This window comes from Muntiacus reevesi, chromosome 6 (assembly GCF_963930625.1).
Source record: "Muntiacus reevesi chromosome 6, mMunRee1.1, whole genome shotgun sequence".
Lineage (NCBI taxonomy): Eukaryota > Metazoa > Chordata > Mammalia > Artiodactyla > Cervidae > Muntiacus > Muntiacus reevesi.
Window position 1 is genome coordinate 82388502 of NC_089254.1, and position 25334 is coordinate 82413835.

Below are 25334 nucleotides of genomic sequence, written 5' to 3' on the forward strand. Positions count from 1 at the left end.
GACAATAAACTTTGCTGTTTAGCAAAGACTCATGATGACTATTCCTGGTGAACATTTTAAGTACCTTGTTGAGAGCTTAGAACCTTGAGAAAGTATGTACTGTGAAAGGACTCACTGAATTTACTTCATTTCAATAAATTTTTATTTAGCACATGCTAGTAGCTAGCATTTTTCCTCCAACATTCAAGTCCTATATTTTCAGTGTGTGAAGAAGTTAAACTGGATGATTTTTCTTGAGAGAAATCTACATCCTTAAGTGACATTTTCCAGTGTTTTAATACACTTGAGGTTGCTTAGTCTAAATTGTTTCTCTTTCAATTTAATATCATTGCTTCCTATCCTACTTGGTTGAAACAAAGAGCAACCTGGTCACTTTCACAAGGGTTTTTTCTTTTTTTGCATATTGAAAGATTTCCATTAAGTCTGCTGTCAACTTATGGTCTATAGGCTAAATCCAGTTCCTTGCATTTTCAAAGTTGGAAAGAATCCTGGAATTTACAATATAGAATTGGTCAAACTTGCAACCTCTTAAAGAATTGCGCTATTGGCCTGACAGAAAATTACACATTTCCTTCCTTCTATATAGTACTTTTTTAAAATTAAAAAAAGCCACCTCAAAAAATGAGTTAAACAAGAGAAAAAGAAAGTACTATCCAAATTAGGGGCTTCCCTGGTGGCTCAGACAGTAAAGAACCCACCTGCAATGCAGGGGACCAGGGTTTGATCCCTGGGTCGGGAAGATTCCCCGGAGGAGGGCATGGCTACCCACTCCAGTACTGTTGCCTCGAGGATCCCAAGGGATCTCAAAGAGACAGACACAATTGAGCGAATAAGCATGGACTTTCTATACTATGTAATTTTTCTTGGTATTAGCTTGTTGTATCTTTTTAAAAGAGAGGTATATAAGCTTTGATATTTGAATAATGGGGGTTGGGGAGACAGTATGGAAAACAAACACCAAGGTGTGTACATTATTTTTAAATCTTTTCTGGCATCACTACTTAATGAACGATTATATGAAGGGGCTCAAGTAATGCATTTAGCAGAGTATGCTTCTTGAGGGCAAGATCTCATAATGATAGAATGGTTTCTAGGGTAATTTAAGCCAATATTGTCAAGTAAGGCATTTTATTTTTTGACAAGTGTAGTTGATTTACAATATAGTGTTAATTTCAGATGTACAGCATAGTGATTTGGTATTTTTGCAGATTCTTTTCTACTGTAGGTTATTATAAGATAATGGCTATAAATTCCTTGTGTCTTATAGTATATCCCTATTGTTTATTTATATTATATATAATAGCTTGTATCTTAATCCCAATATCCCTAATTTGTCTCTCCCCTCCTCCCCTTGCTAACCACTGGTTTGTTTTCTACATCTGTGAGTCTGTTTCTGTTTTGTAGATACATTAATTTGTACTTTTTTTTAGATTCCACATACAAGTGATATTATATAGCATTTGTCTTCTTCTGTCTGACTTATTTCACTAAGCATTATATTGTCAGGGTCTATCCATACTGCTTCACATCCTAGATACTTACCAAGTATTACTGGATAGGTGCATGGATGCTTAAAGAAATTAGAAATAAAGATGCAAACTGTAAACTGATACCTCACTGTAGTGAAAAAGAGAAAAAGACTTGCCAACTAAAAATCACTGCCCAAACTTTATAACAGAAAGTGACAGTAGCAAATGCCAGAACTCGCATGCCACTTACTTGCCAGTCTCTAAAATATTTTGAAACTCTCATCTTTCCCCTTTTGTACTGTAACAGGTAGAATAACATGTTGTTGTTGTTCAGTCACTCAGGTGTATCTGACCCTTTGCAACTTTATGGTCTGCAGCATGCCAGCCGTCCCTATCCTTCACTATTTCCCAGAGTTTGCTCACACTCCTGTCCATTGAGTCAATGACGCCATTCAACCATCTCATTCTCTGTCACCTCTTCTCATCCTGCCCTCAATCCTTCCCAGCACTGGGGTCTTTTCCAAGAAGTCTGCTCTTCGCATCAGGTGGCCAAAGTACTAGAGCTTCAGCATCAGTCCTTCCAATGAATATTCAGGCTTGATTTCCTTTAGGGTTGACAGTTTTGATCTCCTTGCTGTCCAAGGAACTCTCAAGAGTCTTCTCCAACACCACAGTTCAAAAGCATTTTCTTTGGCACTCAGCCTTCTTTATGGTCCAACTCTACATCCATACATGACTACTGGAAAAACCATATATTTGACTATATAGACCTTTGTCAGCAAAGTGATACCTCTGCTTTTTAGTATGCTGTCTAGGTTAGTCATAGATTTTCTGGAGAAGGAAATGGCAACCCACTCCAGTACTCTTGCCTGGAAAATTACATGGACTGAGGTGCCTGGTAGGCTGCAGTCTATGGGGTCACAAAGAGTCAGACACGACTTCACTTTCACTTTCTCCCAAGGAGCATGTATCTTTTAATTTAGACTATTAGTATCCCCAAAATGCCTAGTCCTAATCCCCAGAACCTGTGACTATGTTCCTTCCCTGGCAAAGGGGAGTTGTGGTAACAGACGGAATTAAGGTCACTAATAATTTAGCAGGCCTTAAGAAAGGGAGACTATACAAGTGGGCCCAATGCAATTACAAGGGTTCTCAGAGGTGGAAGAAGACGACAAAGGCGTGATGGAGCAATGTGATGTGAGCAGCAATCAGCCATTGCTGGTTTTGGAAATGGAAGAGGGCCATGTATGAGCCAAATACAGGCAGCCTCTAAAAGCTGGAAGAGGTAACAAAACAAAAAACCTACATTCTCCCTTAGGTCTTCTGGATAGAAACACAACACTGCCTACAGCTTCATTTGAGCACACCAAGAATTGCTTTGGACCAACACAACTATAAGATAATAATTCTGTGTTGTTTTAAGCCACGAAGCTTTCCGTAATTTGCTGAAGTGGCAACAGGAAACCAATACACAGGTAATAAAAGCTGCGATTCAATCATAACAACATTAAATTTACCTAGTAGACTTCTTTAGCTAATTGTGTGACTCAAAGATTTTTACATAGTTTTCTACCATTACCTGTGATTACTTTAACAAGATGGTTTTATGTATGTGATTATCTCTCTTACTTTCCTGAAGTATTCTGCTTGTATGAAATCTTTTGAAAAAAATGTTTCTCCCTTTGTGTTAAAGCTTTCACTTTTCTTATCATAAATCAAAAGAAAGACTTAAAAAGGATTCACAATGAGACAGATTTTGGTGGTTACTAGAATGAAGACCATCATGCCTGTATTTCTAGCAAATGTCAAGCTCCACACACCCAAATGATAAAGGATTATATCTTCCATTTCAAAGTCTTTCTTGAAGACTTTGAAAGACATAGTCAAATTTGTCACAGTATTTTCCGTGGCTCAATTAAAGACACTGACTTTAAGTAATTTTCATGTATCACTGTTATTGCTTGTAGGGTCTCAATTTCAAACTTCTCCTTGAGTGGAGCATATATTCCCTCACAGCTACATCTATCTTTAAGACTTAACTAGACAGCAAAGCATTATTATTAGTCTTGATCTATTCCCCTCAGCCATAAATTATGAATAGCAGTAACCTTTATATTTCCTTACCAATACAGTTTCTATTAGAGGACCCTGCATGAGTAGCTTTATCATGAGTGTTTCTTTTTACTAGTCTGGTTATAATAATGCCTGGCATTTATAAAGAACCTTTCAACTCAGTGCCTTGAAATGCTTTGTGGAATTTAAATTAATTCTCACATCACCCTTAAAAGATAGGCATTGCTCTTGTTATGTAAGTAACTTGATGCTGAAGTTAAATGAATAGCCAAGAAAAATGACTTCAAGATAACAATAGGCACTTTCAATTTTACTTCCCCTCCCCAATACATTCCCTTCATAATTTCACAAACAGTATAACAACTAATTTAGCTTTGTTCTCACTCTTTGGTTATTAAGTACTATAAGAATTCTTTGAGTCAGACCAATTTTATTTCTGTCAATCCATACATACAATGGAGGGATAGGAAGGAGGAAGTTATGATAATGTCTATGCCTGGATTATTTCAGCTGCATCCTTAAACTGAAAACAATTATAGCTAAGGGTCTGGGAACTAATTTACAGCTAAGTGTTGGTATTTATATTAAAAACCAACTGCCACCCTGAAGAATGAAGATGAATTATTATTCTTCATTCGAATAAGATGTCAAAGCAAGGGCTGATGATTACAACCTCACAATATGCCAAGATGATAAGATTCATGAAAACCTTCCTAATTTGTCATTCTATATGTATGCAAACTAGAAAGAAGTCCTTTAAAGAATGGAAAAAAAGAAGATAGGACAGTAGGAGGTTAAGAACTCTTGGTGTTACATTTTCACTTGTTCCAAAGAACTTCATGAATTCAGAGAAATATAAGATGGAAGTGGTGCGGAATAAAGGTCAAGAGAGAGAGCTTCAGTGATTTATTCACGCCCTACTGTGTATTAAGGCAGAGCTAAAAGCATAATTTACATCTTCTGGAAGCAGGTTTCAAACTTTTCAGTTTGTTATATTCAACAACCAATCTGAATGCTGGACCTCTGACCTCAGGACTTTATTTCTGACTCAAAATACATGTCATAAAAACTAGCAGGAGATAAAAGCACTCAGCTTTTTGGTATTGGTGCTAGAGACAATAAAATAGGATGTTCCAAAGAAGCTTTGGGGGGTTCACTGGTGACTCAGTGGTAAAGAATCCACCTGTCAATACAGGAGACATGGCTTCAATTCCTGGGTCGGGAGGATCACCTGCAGAAGGCAACTAACTCCAGTATTCTTGCCTGGGAAATCTGATGGACAGAGGAGCCTGGCAGGCTACAGTCCATGGGGTCGCAAGAGAGTCAGATGCGACTAGCAACTGAACAAAAGGCTATGGAGAGTTCCCAGATACAGTAACTAAAAGAATAGGTTAGGAATGAATGTGAGGATGTTTCAACTGCTTCTTCAGTGTATTATAACTTGGAGGTAGGCTGACTATCCTAGAATCTCACTCTTACAGTAGAATCCAAATCATATGTCATTCAGTTATTGCTGTTGAGGCTTATCACTTGATTAGGGAGCCCAGGTGTTCAAACAAAACTGACTCATTCTACTGTCCATGCAAAGGAGAAATGAAACTGAAATTTCAGGGGATGGTTCGTTTGTTCATTCATCCTTTCAGCAATAACTGGACATGTATTGTGCATCAGAAACTGTTAGACAGATGCTATTGCTAAAGTAATAGGCCTTACCTTCAATGGGAAATGGAGATATAATATTGCACAGCTCATAAACTACACATGAAGTGTTTGTTACATTATCATTTGAAGTTAGACTAAACTTAAAGCAACACTTAATAGTAATCAATAATAAGCAAAGAAGAAAAATGGAATCAAAAAATATTAAATTAGTCTAAAAGAGAAAAAAGGAGATATAATGAACATGGAAGACAGAAAAAAACCTAAATGACATATTCAAACTTAATCATATCCATAATCATATTAAAATATATTTTAAATACTGATTAAAAAGCAGAGATGGTCAGATTGTATAAAAAATAAAGATCCAATCATATGTGGCTTTTAAATGCAAAGAGACAAATAAATTAAAGGATATAAAAATATATAATATACTAACATTAGTTAAGAAGAAAGCTTGGATAGCTAAAATAAGGAAGATTTTAAAGCGAAGTATATTACCAGGTATTACAAGGTATAAATGAAATATAATACAAAGTTATTTCAGAGTGACAAAGTGGTCAATTAATGAAGAGGAAATAGAAATCCTAAGTATAACATAATATTTATCCTAAATATTTATGCATATGCCTTCAAAATACAAGCATCAAAAATAATAATAATAGGTCCATAATTACACTCAGGTTAATATAAATCTCTCAATAATTGCTTTTTAGAAAGTTGATCCCAAAATTAGTAAAGATATAGATATTTAAACAACAACTTGAACTATTTGACATTTATAAAATTCTACTGAACAAAAGAACATGCAATTTTGTTTCCTTTTGAAAACTCTGAATGTGGAACATTCACAGGATAGACCATATTATAAGCTATAAACTATGACTCAATAAATTTAAAAAGGATCCAAGTCATATAAAGTATATTCTCTAAAGCCAGTAGATTTCAATTAGATATCAATTAGAAACCCATAACATAGAGAACTCCAAGAAGCTCTCACATATGTGGAAACTAATACATTTCAAATAACCTATGGGTCAAAGGAATCAAAATGACACAGAATATTTTGAAAAGAATGAAAATGAGAAAAAAATACTAAAAAAAATTTCTGGGTTGCTATTAAACTAGTATTTAGGGAATGGGGACTTAGAGCACTAAATGTCTATATTATTGGGTTGGCCAGAAAGTTCATTTGCATCTTAAGATAGTAGAGAAAAATCAAAAAGAACTTTCTGGCCAACCCAACAGAAAAAAAGATTTTTCTTAACTTATTGGATTCAGCTTTAATAAAATGTATCACGAATTAAACTCAAAGTACATAGAAGAAACAACAAAGATTAGAGCCAAAATATATTAAATTAAAAAATAGCAGAAGGAATTTTATCAACTTGAGGAAAGAGATCTACCCAAAACCTATAACTAATGTCATATTTAATGTTCAAAGATTCATTTTTCCCCCTAAGATCAAGAATTAGACTAGATGTTCACTTTCATTATTTCTATTTGCAATAAGACAACCAAAATACATAAATAAAAGCATCTAGATTGCAAAGAAGTAAAATTATCTCTATTAGTAGACAACAAAATTGTCTATGGAAAAATTGTCTACCAAGATACCAGCAGAACTAGTTAGTGAGTTTATCAAGGTTACAGGATGCAAGATCAATATAGAAAAGTCAATTACATTTCAACATAATAATAATATCTAAATTGAAAAATTAAAACTAACAAAATAATGTCATTTAAGATAGCAACAAAAATATGAAATACTCAGCGACAGATCTGGCAAAAGAAATGCAAGACCTGTACACTGAAAACTATTAAGACATCATTATGGAGAACAAAATAAGACCTAAATAAATAGAGGGGTATACTGTGTTTCTGGGTCAGAAAACTCAACTTTGTCAATCAATTACCAAATTGATATACAGATTCAATATGATCACAGTAAAAATCACAGTGGATTTTTTCTTTTTTGTAGAAATCCCCCAAATGATTTTAAAATTCACAGGGCAAAACATAGGACCTATAATAGCCAAAACTATGCAGGAGTTGGGAGAGAAAAAAAGAGAGAAACAGAGTTGGAGAGCTATCACTACTTAATATAATAGACTTACAATAAAACCAAGGTAATCATAGCAGTGTCCTGCTGGCATTGAGATAGAAAACTAGATAAATGGAACAGAATACAGAGTCCAGAAGTAGACCCAACAAACACGTGGACAACTGACTTTCGACAAGTACTAAGAGAAGAAAGTCTTTACAATAAATGGTACTAGAACAACTTGATACTCCTACACAAAAATATGAACTCTGATTTGTTAGTAGCTCTAGAAATAAAAACTAAAAAGATCAAAGAGCTAAATCTAAAAATATGAAACTATAAAACTTCTAGAAGAAAGCATAGGAAAATTCTGACCTGGGGTTAAGCAAAGATTTCTTACATATGGCAACAAAACTACAAACCATAAAAGAAAAAAGAAATAGACTTCATCAAAATTAAGACCATCACTCTTTGAAACACACTATTAACAAAATGAAAAGATGAGTTGGGAGAAAAATATTTACAAATCATAATTCTGGTAAAAGATGCACAAACAACAGATTATTATGGTCTTTCCAAACTTAAGAATAAGAAAACAGGAAACCCAACTAAAAATTGGAAAAATTTCTGAACAGATTCAAGGAATGACAAAGTAAATCATTTTTACTTCAGTCATTACAAATGACAAGTAAGCATGCAAAAAAGATAACATGATTAGTACTAGTTTTTACAGAAGTATACATTAAAACCATAATATGACACTACACCTATTAGAAATAAGGATTTGGTCTAGTGTATAGGTTGAATACTTATTCTATCTGGGGTCAAGGTTGCTGTAGTTAGCTGTTCAGTCGTGTCCAACTCTTTGCGAGTCCATGGGCTCCTCTGTCCATGGAATTGTCCAGGCAAGAATATTAGTGGGTAGCCATTCCCTTCTCCAGAGGGTCTTCCTGACTTAGGCAACAAACCCAGATCTCCTGCATTGCAGGCAGATTCTTTACCATTTGAGCCACTAGGGAAGTCTAACTCATCAGCTAAATGAGAAACTAGAGATTACTGGTCAGGGATGCAGAAAGAGATCTGAATGCCCTAATGAAGGTGATTGTTGAAGATACAGGAGTAGAAATTTTGACGCAGAAGAGGGTCTGGACTCTAAATAAATAAAGATATCAAAAGATAGGAGAATGAGAAAAAACGAAATGAGAACGATATAAAAAAATAAATAGAACCCACACAGTAGAGAAGTGTGCTATTTCAAGGGGAAAGAGAGTAGTCAAAAAACACAGCAGAAAAAATATTAAAGATTGGATTGGACAATAAAATTCATAATCAATTTAAAGGAGTGATTTTAGTTTAATAGTAAGGATGGATGAGTTAGCAATGGATTAAGGGAAGACTAAGTAGTTAAAAAAAAAAAAAAAAAAGAAGTTGGTGCATTTCACCCATAAAATGTTCACTGAGGAAAACTTACGGAAAGTGATATAAAAGCTAAGGGGAAACCTGAGTAGGTTTGAGGGAGGCCTCTATTTTTCTGAGGACACTGAAATGTCAACTATAATCACCCACATGGATCCACCGTGGAGAATGTCTATTTATAACTTGCTCTTTTAGCACTGGGAAGGAAAGAAAATGCTTTCCCCTCACTTTACCGCGAAGATGATGGCCAGCTCCTCAGACAGGGTCTGAGGGAGATTCACTGAGGAACCAGTCACGCACGTTACCAGTCTCCTTTCCAAGGCTAACTCAGGATGACCGAGTCTTCTTTAACACTTTACAGACCGTGATTAACGAGCCAGATGTGAGCTGCAAAGAGAAACATTTAGAAAGGCTTTGCACCCTATGTGCCTGATCTCCGGCCCATCACCTATCTCTGGCGCCTCTCCTGTCACCAGAATGGCTTCTGCGATACGGCATCGAAGTCTTGTGACAAATGGCTACAGAACACGTTCTGTTCTGAACAGGTTCCCTTCTGTTGCTCATGGGATTTCCCAGCAAGAATACTCGAGTGGGTTGCCATTTTCTTCTTCAGGGGATCTTCCCAAACCACGGATCTTCAGGGGATCTTCCCAAACCACGGATTGAACTCACATCTCCTGTACTGCAGGCAGATTCTCAACTGCTGAGCCACCAAGGAAGCCCCGTAACACCATACCACTTGTTAGAACTACAAAATAAAAGTTTACTTTGTATGGTGATGTGAGTTAGATATATGTGAAATGCAAACAAATTTCCATTCCGTTTTGCAGCAAATGATATTAATTTGCTGGCTAAAATAACTGTCATCTAGTACCAGCTATTTAAAAAAAAATTGGATATTAAATTTCGCTTTCAAATAGTAAAAATGCCTATGATTATGATTTCATGAGAAGTTCCTCTAAAGTTGTTTTGATGCATATGGAGATGAATCAAATTTGTATAATGCTGGAAAGTTTAATCCTCAAATATAAACTTTGAGTGAAGGGAAGGCCTAAAATGATTTTTGACATTTTATAATTATTTGTGAAAACTAGGATTGTTAATTAGTCAACAAAACATCTGTAGTCTATTCCCGACCTACTGCTTTGTATGTCGCAATTAAGAAGTTCTATGCTGACTGCCTATAAACCAGGCATGTAGAGACACGATTTAAACTCTATAGGTCTTAACCAGTTCTATATATGGGGTGTAGCTAAATATCCTGAATTTGGCTAAAAATATGTTAGCTCTTGAACATTTTAACATAAAGGAAGAATTTAGAGGGAATTCAGCTTGGAGAGAACTATATAAATGAGAAAAATTAAAAAGGATATACTCCAGGAAAACAAAAGGGGCAAAAAAGAAAATTAGACTGACCAATGAATTAGAGCTCCTGAAACAGTAATTATCTCCCAAGAAAACAGATGTTTGAACAAACTGTATTGCCTCTCTCTTAAACAGAAATTATGCATGTTCTGATAATTCTTCAGTTGGATCTCCTTCGATGCATCAGAAAGCCATGTAAGAAAAAACTTGATGAAAAAAGCACATATATAAGCTAATTTGTACCTGCTACATTAAGATGTACCAAGATGTTTTAAAGATAATAGCTCATTTTAATGGGATAATCAATTGAGCAAAGCAAATTTATCTTAATATTTTAAATACACCTGAAATTTCCAGAGTATTTACATTTATACATGTATAATGTACATGTACATTACATGCATATATACATTACATGTATAATGACTGTCACTTTGAATTGTTAGGTTATGACCATCTCCATATTAAGGAATGTTGAATAAAAATACAAATACTGAAATATCATTTAATCAAATATGAAAGAAGGACATCATTCTAGCTCCACTGTACCATAAGGAAAATAGATTCTGATTTATGTGCTTCTCTATCCTCAGGGAGGCAGAAGAATCAGTGTGCTCCTGTGTATACTGATGATGGGGGTACCAAGACCATGACCTCCCAGTGTTTGCACAGATAATGGGTTCTAACTGTCGGAAAGAATGTGCTCATAGCAACACTTCTAAAACTAAAAAGTTGCAAGGGTAGAAACTTCAAAAATCCATTTTGGACTCAAGAACACCATTTGATAAGTTAAACAGTACCAAAGAAAACAACAATTCATCCTGAAAGACTTAATGGAAACTACACTGCCCACAAATAGATGCCTTATGGGATTATTTAGACTTTTATATGGTTATGTTATCTAAGTCTTGTTTTTAAAGTTCGGGGGGCAATAGACTATGATCAACTGTATATTTATGGGTGCTTAACTGGTCCACTATTTACCTGCTTGGACATACCCATAATAAGAAAAATACTCTGTTCTGCCTCTAGCTAGTCCCTCAGCACCCAGTAGGGGGCTGGCCACCAATTCGGATGAAAAATCTCCTTATGCCACCTAGTTTCCATAAATAGGTATTCTCATCTGTCATCTGCTAACAAAATCTACATGCCAAGTATTTGCCAGAGAACATAACCTTCAACTGCCTAATGCCTATTTAAATTTCAGGTATCATTTCACAAAACTATGTGGTACAATAGTTTGTGGTTTTTGTTTGTTTTTTTTAATGAGTTACTAGTTCTCAACACTGACTGCACATTAGTATCAGTGATACTCTCTGTGCCAATGTTTGTCAACCATATATGCACATGACTAGCTCCTGAGAAGTACTTAAATGCTGCTTTCTGGATTCATCCTAAACCAACTAAGACTGGGAGTCCAGAACTTGAATTTTTTCAAACACTCCCTGAACCACTCCCTGTGTGAACATAAAGTTGAGATGCACCATCATAAATGAAAGTTATAAAAGCACCCAGAGAGTATCCTAATATGTTTCAAATCACTGTATAAAATGGTAGAAAATGACTATGCATGAAACGGCTTTAGTTTAAATAATATTCAGTCCTGCTTTAAGTCATGAAATTAAATTGGCCCATATAGACACCATGATTTGTAAAATAGTCACATTTCCTTATCCCATCAAACATAGCATTTAATGATTTTTTTTTAGGAAACGACTTTGAAGTCAGAAAGTTCAAGTTCAAATCCAGATTCTTGCAATTGCCGAGTGGTCTTAACCTCTGATTATCATTCTTTAACTAAACATGGACCGTTAACTCTCTTCTTCAAAGAGGATTAAATGGGATACGTGAATAGTAAGTAGTCACAGCAACCAGTAAAGCAATATAATGATAGAGAAGGAGAACGAGAAATGACAACAGTATTTGTATTTCACCTAGCTCAATTTACAGGCAAGGGGTCAGAGATCCAGAGAGTAAATGCCTGCCAGATCATGCCTAATAAAAAGTCAACCTTACTTAGTATGGCAAAACTGATCTAATAAACCCTTCAGTGAGTTGTTTGGGTGAGAACTATTATCTGATAGATCTGTTGAAGGAAATCTCCATAATGACTGAACTTATAGAAATTTTCAGTGATTTTTACCATTTAGAATATAAATAAGACATTTTACCTTTCTATTGCACTGGCTACTTTTAAATAAGGGCCTCCCAGGTGGCGCTAATAGGAAAGAGCCTACCTGCCAATGCAAAAGACTTAATAGATGGAGGTTTGATCCCTGAGTCAGGAAGATCCCCTGGAAGAGGGCAGAGCAACCCACTCCAGTATTCTTGCCTGGAGAATCCCACGGGTAGAAGAGCTTGGTGGGCTACCGTCCGTAGGGTCACAAAGAGTCAGACATGACTGAAGTGACTTGGCACAAAGTTAAATAAAGTAATCAGACATACATCTTTATTGAGATACATTCTAAGGACAAAAAGAACTGCAAAGAAATACTGACCACTACTTTGTAAGTTTTTTGTTGATTGTGGTACTGGTACAGTATTTCTGGAACAAATTTGTATGTATTATAAAACAGAAAATATTAAATTTATATTGATGCTGCAGAGAACCTGTTAAGTCATGATTTAAAATATTTATCCCTTAACCTGTTCATTTCTTGTTTCTTCCATTGTGGTTTGATATTTTTCTTAGTAGTATGGTTGTGTTTCTTTCTTCTTAGTTTTTGTGTATCTATTGTGGGTTTTAAATTTGTGAAAACATGAGGTTCACATATTTGCTTGTTTTAAACTAGTAGTCATTTAAGTTTAAACACACTCTAAAAGAGTCACATTTTTTTACTTCCCTCCTCCACATGGTGCTTTGATGTCATATTTTAATTTTCACACTTATCCCTTTACAATTTATTATAGCTATAGTTGCCTTTATAATTTTTGTCTTTTAATCTCCATACTGGCTTAATGGAAGTGGTTGAACCTCAGTCCTTAGAATATATTTGCCTTTCCTAGTGGAATTTTCCTTCTCCTATCGACGGCAGAAAGTGAAGAGGAACTAAAGAGCCTCTTGATGAAAGTGAAAGAGGAGAATGAAAAAGGTTGACTTAAAACTCAACATTCAAAAGACTAAGATCATAGCATCCGGTCCCATCACTTCATGGCAAAGGATGGGAAAACAATGGAAACAGTGACAGACTTTACTTTCTTGGGCTTCAAAATCACTGCAGATGGTGACTGCAGCCATGAAATCAGAAGATGCTTGCTCCTTGGAAGAAAAGCTATGACCAACCTAGACAGCATATTACAAAGCAGAGACATTACCTTGCCAACAAAGATCCATCTAGTCAAAGCTATGGCTTTTCCAGGAGTCGTGTATGGATTTGAGAGTTGGACCATAAAGAAAGCTGAGTGCCAAAGAATTGATGCTTTTGAACTGTGGTGTTGGAGAAGACTCTTGAGAATCCCTTGGACTGCAAGGAGATCCAATCAGTCTATCCTAAAGGAAATCAGTCCTGAATATGCACTGGAAGAACTGATGCTGAAGCTGAAACTCCAATCCTTTGGCCACGTGATGTGAACAACTGACTTATTTGAAAAGACCCTGCAATCCCACTTCTGGGTATACACACTGAGGAAACCAGATCTGAAAGAGACACGTGCACCCCAATGTTCATCGCAGCTCTATTTACAATTGCCAGGACATGGAAGCAACCTAGATGCCCATTAGCAGACGAATGGATAAGGAAGCTGTGGTACATATACACCATGGAATATTACTCAGCCATTAAAAAGAATTCATTTGAATCAGTTCTAATGAGATGGATGAAACTGGAGACCATTATACAGGGTGAAGTAAGCCAGAAAGATAAAGACCAATACAGTATACTAACACATATATATGGAATTTAGAAAGATGGGAATGATAACCCTATATGCAAAACAGAAAAAGAGACACAGATGTACAGAACAGAGTTTTGGACTCTGTGGGAGAAGGCAAGGGTGGGAGGTTTCAGGAGAACAGCATTGAAACATGTATATTATCTAGGGTGAAACAGATCACCAGTCCAGGTTGGATGCATGAGACAAGTGCTCGGGCCTGGTGCACTGGGAAGACCCAGAGGGATCAGGTGGAGAGGGAGGTGGGAGGGGGGATTGGGATGGGGAATACATGTAAATCCATGGCTGATTCATGTCAATGTATGACAAAAACCACTTCTATATTGTAATTAGCCTCCAACTAATAAAAATAAATGGAAAAAAAATAAAATTGCTTTATTAAAAAAAAAAAAAAAGAAAGAAAAGACCCTGATGCTGGGAAAGACTGAAGGTGGGAGGAGAAGAGCATGACAGAGGATGAGATGCTTAGATGGCATCACGGACTTTTGGACATGAGCTTGAGCAAGCTCTGGGAGTTGCATGATGGACAGGGAAGCCTGGCGTGCTGCAGACCATGGGGTCACAGTCAGACACAACTGAGCGACTGAACTGATAGATTCCTGTCTTAAAGACTCTTTAATGTTTGTTAGAATAAGCTTAGTACTAACGAACTCTGTTTTTGCTTGCCTGAGAAGTTCTTTATCTTTTCTATTCTAAATAATAATCTTGCTAGGAAGATATCCTAGATATCTTTTTCCCTTTCAGCACTTTGAATATATCATGTCACTCCCTTTTGGCTTGCAAAGTTTCTGTAGAGAAGATAGCCTTGTGGTGATTCTCTTGTATTTGAGGGTTTTTGTCTTTCTGCATTTATAATTCTTTATCTTTTGTCATTTTAATTATAATATGTCTTGGTGTGGGTCTGTTTCAGGTCACCAACTTTGAAATCTGCTCTGCTTTCAATATCTGGATATTTATTTCCTTCCTCAAGTTTGGAAAGTTTACAGCTACAATTTCCTCAAATACATTTTCAAACTCTTTTTCTCCTTTCCTTTCTGGGACCTCTATACTGCAAGTACTGGCAGGCTTAATGTTATCCCAGAGATCTCAAACGGTTTTCATTTAAAAAAAAAAAAATTTTTTTTTCTGCTCTGATTGGGTGATATCCATTATTCTGTCTTCCAGATGGCTTACGTGTTTTTCTGTATCAGTGAGTGTGCTCTTCATACTTTTATGTGTGATTTTTTTTAACTTCAGCTCTTGTATTCATTTCTGATTGTATCTTTTTTCCCTATTTTCTAGTTCCCTGTTAACATTTTCATTGAATGTATCTACCCTTTTCCCTAATTTAGTTAACACTTTTATTACCAGTGCTTTGAATTCTTTATCTGGCAAGGTGTTTATTTCATTATTTGTTCAGAGGTTTTCTTTTGCTGTTTCAAGGACAGCAATCTCTCTACCTCCTTTGGGTTAATTTTCTCTGCCTCTACGAATTTAGGTGAAAGTCACCTGTTGTGGTCCTGAAGGAGTATTCTTACGTGGGAGAGTCCCTATGCAGATGTGCCCAACGCCTTTGGCAGGAGAGCTGGATTTGATGTGAAGACAAGTCGCGTGTCTGCTCAGGGTGTGCGGGCAGCTCTGGCCCTGGTCGGGGCGGGGCTGGAGACGGCAGCGTAGAGCCAGGCGTGGGGCCGGTCCTCCCCTCCGCTCGGTGACCCTCAACAGAGGCCCAGGCTTTCTCTGCTGTGCTGAGTGTGCACCCACAATTGTTCCCCTCACTGCTCAGACACAGCCTCGGGTGCAAATCCCTTTGTCGCTCACAGCTGATCACTGCTCCCAGCCTCCGCCACCCTTGCCCCGTGGTGGAACAACACCGCGGGGCGGGGGAACCCACGTGGACTTTCAGCGCGTATGGGGTGGTGGGTGGTGCTGGACGGGCTGCCGCAGAGATCTAGGCTGCTTATTTAAGTGCCCAACAACGGCCGCCACCCCCTCGCCCAGGCCCCGCCCAGAACTTGGCGGCCTCTGCATCCCACACTTGAATCTTCTCCCCAGTTGTGGCTGCCTCAGGTCCAGCGTCCTGGGAAACCTGGCCGCCTCCAGGACAGACCTCCCTCCCCTCTGACTTGGGGGAGAAGCCAGTGCATTCCTGCTGCTCACGAGCTGAGTTTAGAGTTCCCAGAGTCTACATGTTTGTCCCCAGGATCCCAGGACTAGGGCGTGTGATCTGTGGCTCTCACTGCTCATCCCCTAGGGCAGGGGTCCAACTGTATTCTCGATTTTTCTCCAAGTTCCTGTCCAGGGTCACAAGGCTCAACAGGATTGCTTTTCTTCTCTCCCTACTGGATATTTGTATCTTTTCTACAGCCTTGGCTGTGCAGGAGTCCTTCTGCCAGTTTCCAGTTAGTTTTCAGTGAGAACTGTTAGACCTGGAGGTATATTTTTGATGTGTTCAAACATGTGAGCTCCACATTCTCTTACCCTCCCCATCTTGACTGATCTCCTGTGATGTGCAGGTCTATGTGTTTAGGCAAATGCATACATCCATATACTCAATACCCAGTGTCACACATAAATACTCCTTCACCCTGAAAGATCCTGAACACCATTTACAGATAACCACTTCCCCCTTGGGTCAATCCCTGGGTCAATTCATCTATTTCCTGTTTCTACAGTACTGCCTCTTTTAGAACAAAGCATACAATATGTTGTAAGTTTAAGTCTGCTGATCTGCATCCTTGTCAGCATTTGTTATTGTCAGTTTCTTATATTACAGCCATTTAATGGTATCACCTTGTGGTATCAATCTATTTTAAGGGCTATCTACTCATCTTTCAAATACTACACTAAATTTTAATTTAAAAACATCACTCAGTCAAGATCCCCAGATACAGAATTAAATAATTTTAGACTACAGACTTCAGATGATGTAAGGCCTTTTTCTTCAAATTTAACTCTTTATGCTGTTTCTAAGTGTGGTTGTAGTGGTTCAGTTGCTAAGCTGTGTCCACCTCTTGCGACGCCACATGTAAAAGTAGATAAATATATAGAAAACATTACCAACAGCTCTACCATCCAGAGATGACCACTGTTTTCTTCTAATTGTGTGTGAGTGCACATGTGGTCATATATATGTGGTCACATGTGGTCATGTCTAAAGACCCAAAGTTTTTAATTAATTAATTAATAAATATACTTTTGGCTGCACTGGGTCTTTGTTGCTGCATGCAGGCTTTTTATTGCAGCTGCTTCTCCTGTTGCAGAACATGGGCTCTAGAGCATGCAGGCTTAATAGTTGTGGTGCATGGGCTAGTTGTCCATGGCATGTGGAATCCTCCTGGATCAGGGATAAAACCCAGTCCCCTGAATTGGCAGGCAGACTCTTAAACCACTGGACCACCAGGGAAGTCCCAATTAATGCTATATTTAATATTCAAAGACTGAATGTTTCTTCCCTAAGATCAAGAATAAGACTAGAATGTCCACTTTCACTATATCTATTCACTGTAGTGGAGAATCTTATAGATGCAATTGTTGTTGTTAGTCGCTCAGTCATGTCTGACTCTTTGTGACTCTGTAGCCTGCCAGACTCCTGCCAGAATCCTGTACATGGGATTCTCCAGGCAAGAACACTAGAGTGGATTACCATTCCCTTCTCCAGAGGATCTTCCCAACCCAGGGATCAAACCCAGGTCTCCTGCATCACAGGCAGGTTTTCTTTACCATCTGAGTCATCAGGGAAGCCCAACAGATGCAATAAAACAGTCAAAATAAATACAAGCATCTAGATTGGTAGGTTGATTCTTAACCACTGGACCACCAGGGAAGTCCTGACCCAAAATTTAAAATCTGATTATGTTTAAGGTAAGAAAGCCAAGCGTGAAGGAAGAATGATAGCAAACAAGGTGGGTGTGATAGGAGGTAAATTTAGAGAGATCTGTTCAGGTGGAGTGGAGCTCTTCAATGTTGGTTGTGGCCAATGATGAGACCTTGTCAAAAGAGGGAGCGGGTAGAGAGGGAGGTGGGAGGGGGGATCAGGATGGGGAACACATGTAAAACCATGGCTGATTCATGTCAATGTATGACAAAAACCACTACAATACTGTAAAGTAATTAGCCTCCAACTAATAAAAATAAATGATAAAAAAAAGAGAAAGAGACTGTGGTATCCTACCCACCAAGTTTCTGATCCAGCAGACAGAGATTTGGACCTGAGAATCTGAATTTGCAACCATCTTCCAGGTGTTGCTGATGCTGCTGGTACAGGGTCCCACTCTGAGAACTCTTCCTGGGCATACCATACTATGATGAAGAGTCTGACTTTTTTATTCCAAATAGATGAGAAGACAGTGTAAGGTTTTAAAGACAGAATGATGTGTTTCTGTGTTGAATTTTACGTAGATAATAGTGGCTGAGGTGTGAAAGCTGAATCAGAGGGGACTGGATGACAAATGAGGAAGCAGTAAGTGGACTACTACTAGTGAGAAAATGTCTTGAATCAGGGTAGAGAAAATGTTAAAGTGTGAACCAACTCAGTATAAATTTAGGGAAAAGCTGACAGAACTTGCAAATAGACTGGATATTAGTCAAAGAAGAAATAATAAAGGGCAAGCTGAGGTCACTGCCTTGAAAACAACCTCTATGGAAGACTAGATGGGGTTGCTAATCAAAAGTTCTTATTTCAAAAATATTTAGTGTGTGATATCTGTTAATACACTAGAAATACCAAGTATGCAAGATAGATATACAAATCTAAAGCTCCAAGGAAGACAATTTAAAAATGGGAAGTCATGAACCCATGAACACATTTATAATCATGGAACCTACTGAGGTCATTAGCACAGATCAAAGGCTTGCAAGCAGGTCTTGCTCCCAGGGGATGCTTGGCAATGTCTGGAGATATTTCTTATCAACTTTACTTAAGAGGGGATGAGACTACTGGATATATTGACTGGAGGTCAGGAATACTACTGAAATGTCATAAAATGCACAGGAGTGCTCCTAACAGCAAAGAATTATCCTCCTCAGAACATCAATAGTGCTGAGGTTGAGAAACTCTTACACAGATAGAAAAATTGTCTTTCGTGTATGATGGGAACACAGGAGTACAAGGCCTTTCTCATATATACAAACGACTGGAAATATAGCACTCGTGCACATTATTTAAAAGTTGCATCAGTTCAGTTTAGTCGCTCGCTCAATCAATCACGTCTGACTCTTTGTGACCCCATGGACTGCAGCACACCGGGCCTCCCTGTCCATCACCAACTCCTGGAGCCTACTTAAACTCATGTCCATTGAGTTGGTGATGCCATCCAACCATCTCATCCTCTGTCATCCCCTTCTCCTCCCACCCTCAATCTTTCCCAGCATCAGGGTCTTTTCAAATGTGTCAGTTCTTCCCATCAGATGGCCAAAGGATTGGAGTTTCAGCTTCAGCATCTGTCCTTCCAATGAAAATTCAGGACTGATTTCTTTAGGACTGACTGGTTGAATGTCCTTGCAGTCCAAGGGATTCTCAAGAGACTTTCTGAACACCACAGTTCAAAAACATCAATTCTTCAGCACTCAGCTTTCTTTATAGTCCAACTCTCACATCTATACATGACTATGGGAAAAACCATAGCTTTGGCTAGACAAACTTTTGTTGGCAAAGTAATGTCTCTGTTTTTTAATATGCTGTCTAGGTTGGTCACAGGTTTTCTTCCAGGGAGCAAGCGTCTTTAAATTTCATGGCTGCAGTCACCAACTGCAGTGATTTTGGAGACCAAAAAATAAAGTCTCACTGTTGCCATGAAGTAATGGGACCAGAAGCCATGATCTTAGTTTTCTGAATGTTGAGTTTTAAGCCAGCTTTTTCATCCTCCTCTTTCACTTTCATCAAGAGGCCCTTTAGTTCCTCTTCACTTTCTGCCATAAGGGTGGTGTCACCTGCGTATCTGAGGTTATTGATATTTCTCCCAGCAATCTTGATTCCAGCTTGTGCTTCATCCAGATCAGCCTTTTGCATAACGTACTCTGCATATAAGTTAAATAAGCAGGGTGACAATATACAGCCTTGATGTACTCCTTTCCCGATTGGGAACCAGTCTGTTGTTACACATCTAGTTTTAACTGTTGCTTCTTGAGCTGCACACAGATTTCTAAGGAGGCAGGTCAGGTGGTCTGGTATTCCCATCTCTTTAAAGATTTTCCACGGTTTGTTGTGATCCACACAGTCAAAGGCTTTGGCATAGTCAATAAAGCAGATGTTTTTCTCAAACTCTCTTGCTTTTTCAATGATCCAACAGATATTGGCAATTTAATGTCTGGTTCCTTTGCCTTTTCTAAATCCAGCTTTAACATCTGGAAGTTCACAGTTCACATACTGTTGAAGGCTGGCTTGGAGAATTTTGAGCATTACTTTGCTAGCTTGTGAGATGAGTGCAATTGTGTGGTAGTTTGAGCATTCTTTGGGATTGCCTTTCTTTGGGATATGTATATGCAATTTATATATATATATGTATATATATGGAGAGCTGAAGAATAAATTAAATATACCTCAAGTTACATTATAGCATTAGATTTAAATGGCTGCTGCTATTCGACAGTGAAAAACACAATAAGGAAATAAGGTAAAATGAATATAACCATAATTTAAATAAAAAATTTGGACTCACAAATCCATCAGACTATATGGAATCTCCAGGACTCTATTATGCCACCTGTACATGTTTGTTGCATGAGTAAATGCACAAATATACAAGCACACAAATGAATGAATATTATGGTTTAGCTCTCTTAGGTAATTAAGAAATAGATGCAACAGGGAAACAGAAGAGGAAATATAGAATGTAAGTGCAGACTCACAATTTCTGGACTGTGGGTAGAGATTCACAAAATTTCTAGAAATGAAAAGAAACTTGAAAGATGTAAAGTAGACAGAAAAGGAGGAACATTTGAAATCAACAGAAATCCTAACTTTAGGGGGGAAAAATCCAGTATACACACTAATCCTATTGTCCTTCAACACGGAGCATCACAGCAGCAAGCCACCATTACGAGAAATTCCTAAGAGTTTTCTTGAGGCTTTATCCTCTGGAAAATACCTATGAAAGCAGTGCTCAGGTCTGAGTAAAATAGAGTCACATTACAGAAGATAATTTTATAGATGACTCATTGGAACACATCTACTTCAGAAACAAGAATGCAGAAAATCTTTCACACAGAGAGATATTGAGAGCACATGTTAATGTTAGTGCTTTTAGAGTCAGAAGATGCTGAGTATAGGTGAAAGACACAGGAATTGGAGGGGGCTGGGAAGAACCCTTGGAGGCGGAAATGACAATCTACTCCGGTATCTTTGACTGGAAAAACCCATGGACAGAGAAGTCTGGCAGGCTACAATCCATGGGGTCGCAAAAAGTCAGACACGACTAAAGTGACCTCAGCCCTCATATTCCAGGTATGAGGAGGTGACCATGGGCGGGGGCGGGGGGGGGGTGGATAATTCTGTGTTAAAAGGTGTGTGACAAAAATCTTTGCACAGAGAAAAATAGGTATAAGAAAGAAATACACTTGAGATATTCTGTAATCAGTCTAATCACAATATAAGGAACAGATGACTTCAAATATAAAGAGGATGCTTTTAGCCCATGGACAGAAACGTTTAAATTAGGGTTACCTTTCACCAAGGAGGACGAGTCGGTCTGTACCACTCCCTTGCTGGCCAGTGAAGTACGTGTGACAGGAATGACTCAGTCAGTGCCTATGACCTTGTGTGTTCCCCTTACACACCCAAGACCTCTCACAATACAGTCTAATGACAGCAGTTATGTTTAGGAAATCAGAGATGTAAGCTGGGCTCATAGGAAATTACAAATAAATTCCTAATGTAGTTCACACACTGCATGCTGGTCCATTCCAACTCTAAATCAAGAGAAGTTAACACGTGCTGCCTGGGACACGTGGCGCTGACCGTAACTCACCCTTCCCAGCTCTTTATCTTCAAGAGCCAGGACGCCAGTGCTTTCTGTAAAGAGTTTTACTTTGACCACAGGCCGTGGATGAGTAGTGGTGAAGTCTCCTTGGGTTCCCCACCTGCAATGAAGTAACAAAGATTCTCTTTAAAATGCAGCATTAATTTTTGTCTTCCATATAGATGTGTCTCCTTAGAAGGCACATCAAGCAATACAGAATCTTTCATGGCTCGGTGAGATTTTTATCTTCCCTCTTGTTTCTGACAGATGGCGGTCAAGAAAGAAAATAAGAATAAGCTTACAGCTTGTAATAATTATTCAGCTGGTCAAAAAATTAGCACCTTAGACTATAAAACATTTAAGAATCTAGGTGAAGGTAAGCATTAAGGAATATATATATAACTCAGTCACTGTTGTACACCTGCAACTAATACAACATTATAAATCAACTATACTTCCATAAAAAAGCAAAGCATTGTAGATATACCTATTGGTACCTATTTTATTAATTTAAATATAAATTATAACACCATTTTTATGGATGGTTGGGGAACATTTCTAGGGGTTTGAGTATAAGAGGCAGTGTCTCAGAAACCATTTTTTCATGCTGAAAATTTCACCCTATCTCTTCTAGTAAAGTCTTTACTAGACATTTTATTTATATGTTTAAAAGTGGAGGTAATTATCTTGTCATTTACTTTATATGATTTTTTTTAAAGGTCACATCAAAAGGAAAGAAATAAGCATCATAAAATATAGGAGTGTTTTCCCATTGATTTCCTAGTACACTCTCCAAAGAATAGAGTAAATCTGTCTATATCTGACTTTTCAAATGATCATAGCAAAATAACATGTTTCCTTGGTTTATCTTTCAATTAACAGCATCTCGTCATTACCACATACCAACTCATTCTAGTCTGTTTACAAACTTAACTGGCATACACTTGTATTAAAAAAATCTTATAAATGTTTCTCGTATTTCTGAGAGATGAGACATGAGACTTAGCACAGTATGAAGAAAATGCCATTGGAAAAATCAAGAGGAAGAAAGACATAAGAGACAAAAGAAAGAGAAATTCAATGAAATAAAGATTCCTATTAAAAATAAATCACCAAACAAAAACACCAATTTCTTATTAAAAAAAAAGCAAGTAGTGGCACTGTCTAAAGTTTATTTTATAAAACTTATTCAGAAAACTGAAATATAGAGATAAAAAAAAACAGAAACATATACCAAACCTGAATACTCATGATGTCATCTCCCATCATAGCAATTTTAACTTTTAACACAGTGATATGTGTTCAGTAAAAGCAGAAGCCGTTTCAATGACTAAAGAAACTAGCATCAAGATGCTAGTTTGTTCTTTTGAAATTAACATAATACTTCAGAGGGAAGGAGGAGACCCATTTAGGATGGAAAACAACTTAATTTCTATCTTAGATTTCTAGAAAGGGATTAGCAAAGAATCTTTTTGCTGTTTCATAGAATTGAGAAGGTCTGAGACAAAGTAGAGCTAAAACAGGAATAAAAATGAAAACAGATTCAGAATCAAAATAAGGAAGGAAAGAATGATTTTCAGTTTAAAGTGAGGTATCTTAAGCCTTAATACAGTCAGGCAATCTGAATGGTAACTCCAGAGTCAACTCCCACGACATACCCCTTTCTTTATCGAGTATCATGTGGTCAAATTTGGAAAACAAACTTTCTAAATGAAGTTCACCTTTTCAAGTTCTATGCTTTTGCATCATATTAGAGAATAAAATCTGTATGACAGTAATCTTTTGAAATAATTAAAATTAGCTTCATATTATAAAATATTTATCTGTGTGTCTAACTTTTCCATGAGTACTTGAAAACTATTCTGCGTTGTGGGTACAGTGTGATATACACATATACAAGGTCAAGGTTGCTACTGTGCTATTTAAATCTACTTTATCCTTGATGAGCTTTGGTATCCCTTATATAGCAGCATATAGGTATTCACATCTCCTACCAAGACTGGAATTTTGACACTTTCTTTTATATTTTTGTCAACTTCTGGTGTTCTATTTGGTGATGTAAAGTGTTCAGTGAGGCATCACAGACTCAATGGACATAAGTTTCAGCGAGCTCTGGGAGTTGGTGATGGACAGGAAAGCCTGGCATGCTGTAGTCCATGGGGCTGCAAAGAGTCGGACGTGACTGAGCGACTGAACTGAAAGTGTTCAATAGTAACCATATCCTTTAAATATGAATAGTTTATTATTTTTCACAATCCCACAGTCATGTTACTTCTCAATCACTGCTGCTGCTAAGTTGCTTCAGTCGTGTCCGACTCTGTGCGACCCCACAGACGGCAGCCCACCAGGCTCCCCCGTCCCTGGGATTCTCCAGGCAAGAACACTGGAGTGGGGTGCCATTTCCTTCTCCAGTGCATGAACGTGAAAAGGGGAAGTGAAGTCTCTCAGTCTTGTCCAACTCTTTGTGACCCCATGGACTGCAGCCTACCAGGCTCCTCCGTCCACGGGATTTTCCAGGCAAGAACACTGGAGTGGGTTGCCATTTCCTTCTCCAGTGCATGAACGTGAAAAGGGGAAGTGAAGTCTCTCAGTTGTGTCCAACTCTTTGTGACCCCATGGACTGCAGCCTACCAGGCTCCTCCGTCCACAGGATTTTCCAGGCAAGAGTACTGGTTTCTCAATCACTAGACTTGTGTAAAAATAAAGAACTAACACTATGCTAGGAATAGTGATAAGGTAAAAACCAACTTAGAGAAGTCAAATAAGGAATCTAATCAACATATTGCAAGTAGAGACAGTAATTAGAAAACAAAGAGCTAAAATGTAATGGGAAATCACTGATAATATATAACTTGGAAGGGGATCCAGGATATCCAGTCTCAAAATCAGTAATGCCAATAAAGACAGGAAATAGATGACTATCATAGGCCTGGAGGCAATCCATGAGGGTACATCTCCCTCAAACGAGGTATAGGAACTCTGAGTTCAGAGTATGGAATGCTAACAGTCAATTCCTGTGAAATGAGGAAAGCTTAAATAACACATTTTCAGGAAGGGAGAAGCCAAGGCACAAAGGTATCAGCAGATCCTAACTGTAACAGCCAGACGTCTAAATTTTTAGAGGCATTCAACAACAACAAAAATGTGCAATTTTAAAAGGGTGCATAGATAAAAATACTGTGATGATAGTTCTCATAAATTCCAACATTCCAGGGTATAAGCAAACTGGCACCACCTTGATAATTTCTCCACTGAAAAATAAAAGTTAAAAAGCTATGTACAGTTTAAAAATGCTTATGAATTCTATAACGAGTTAATTAAAAAATACAAAGTCTCCCTCCCTTTCCACCAAAAAAGGCAGCACGGAAGAAAGGAAAAAGATAATAGGCCTATTTTCAATATTCACCATGATACTTCCTTGCTTTCTACTTAATTGGCATGTTTAAACACTTTCAGGAATTAATACCAGTTATTATCTTC

The 25334-nt window shown here is 37.7% G+C and overlaps 1 protein-coding gene across 10 annotated transcripts in view; it reads right to left on the reverse strand.

The window, feature by feature from the left end:
• Positions 1-25334, reverse strand: part of CADPS2 (calcium dependent secretion activator 2) — a 544800-nt gene that overhangs the window by 243358 nt on the left and 276108 nt on the right. For all 10 annotated transcript variants that reach the window (XM_065938665.1, XM_065938663.1, XM_065938662.1 and 7 more), the window contains exon 7: positions 21864-21975. In XM_065938665.1, coding sequence (XP_065794737.1) covers positions 21864-21975 — 112 coding nt within the window. The remainder of the gene's footprint in view (positions 1-21863; positions 21976-25334) is intronic.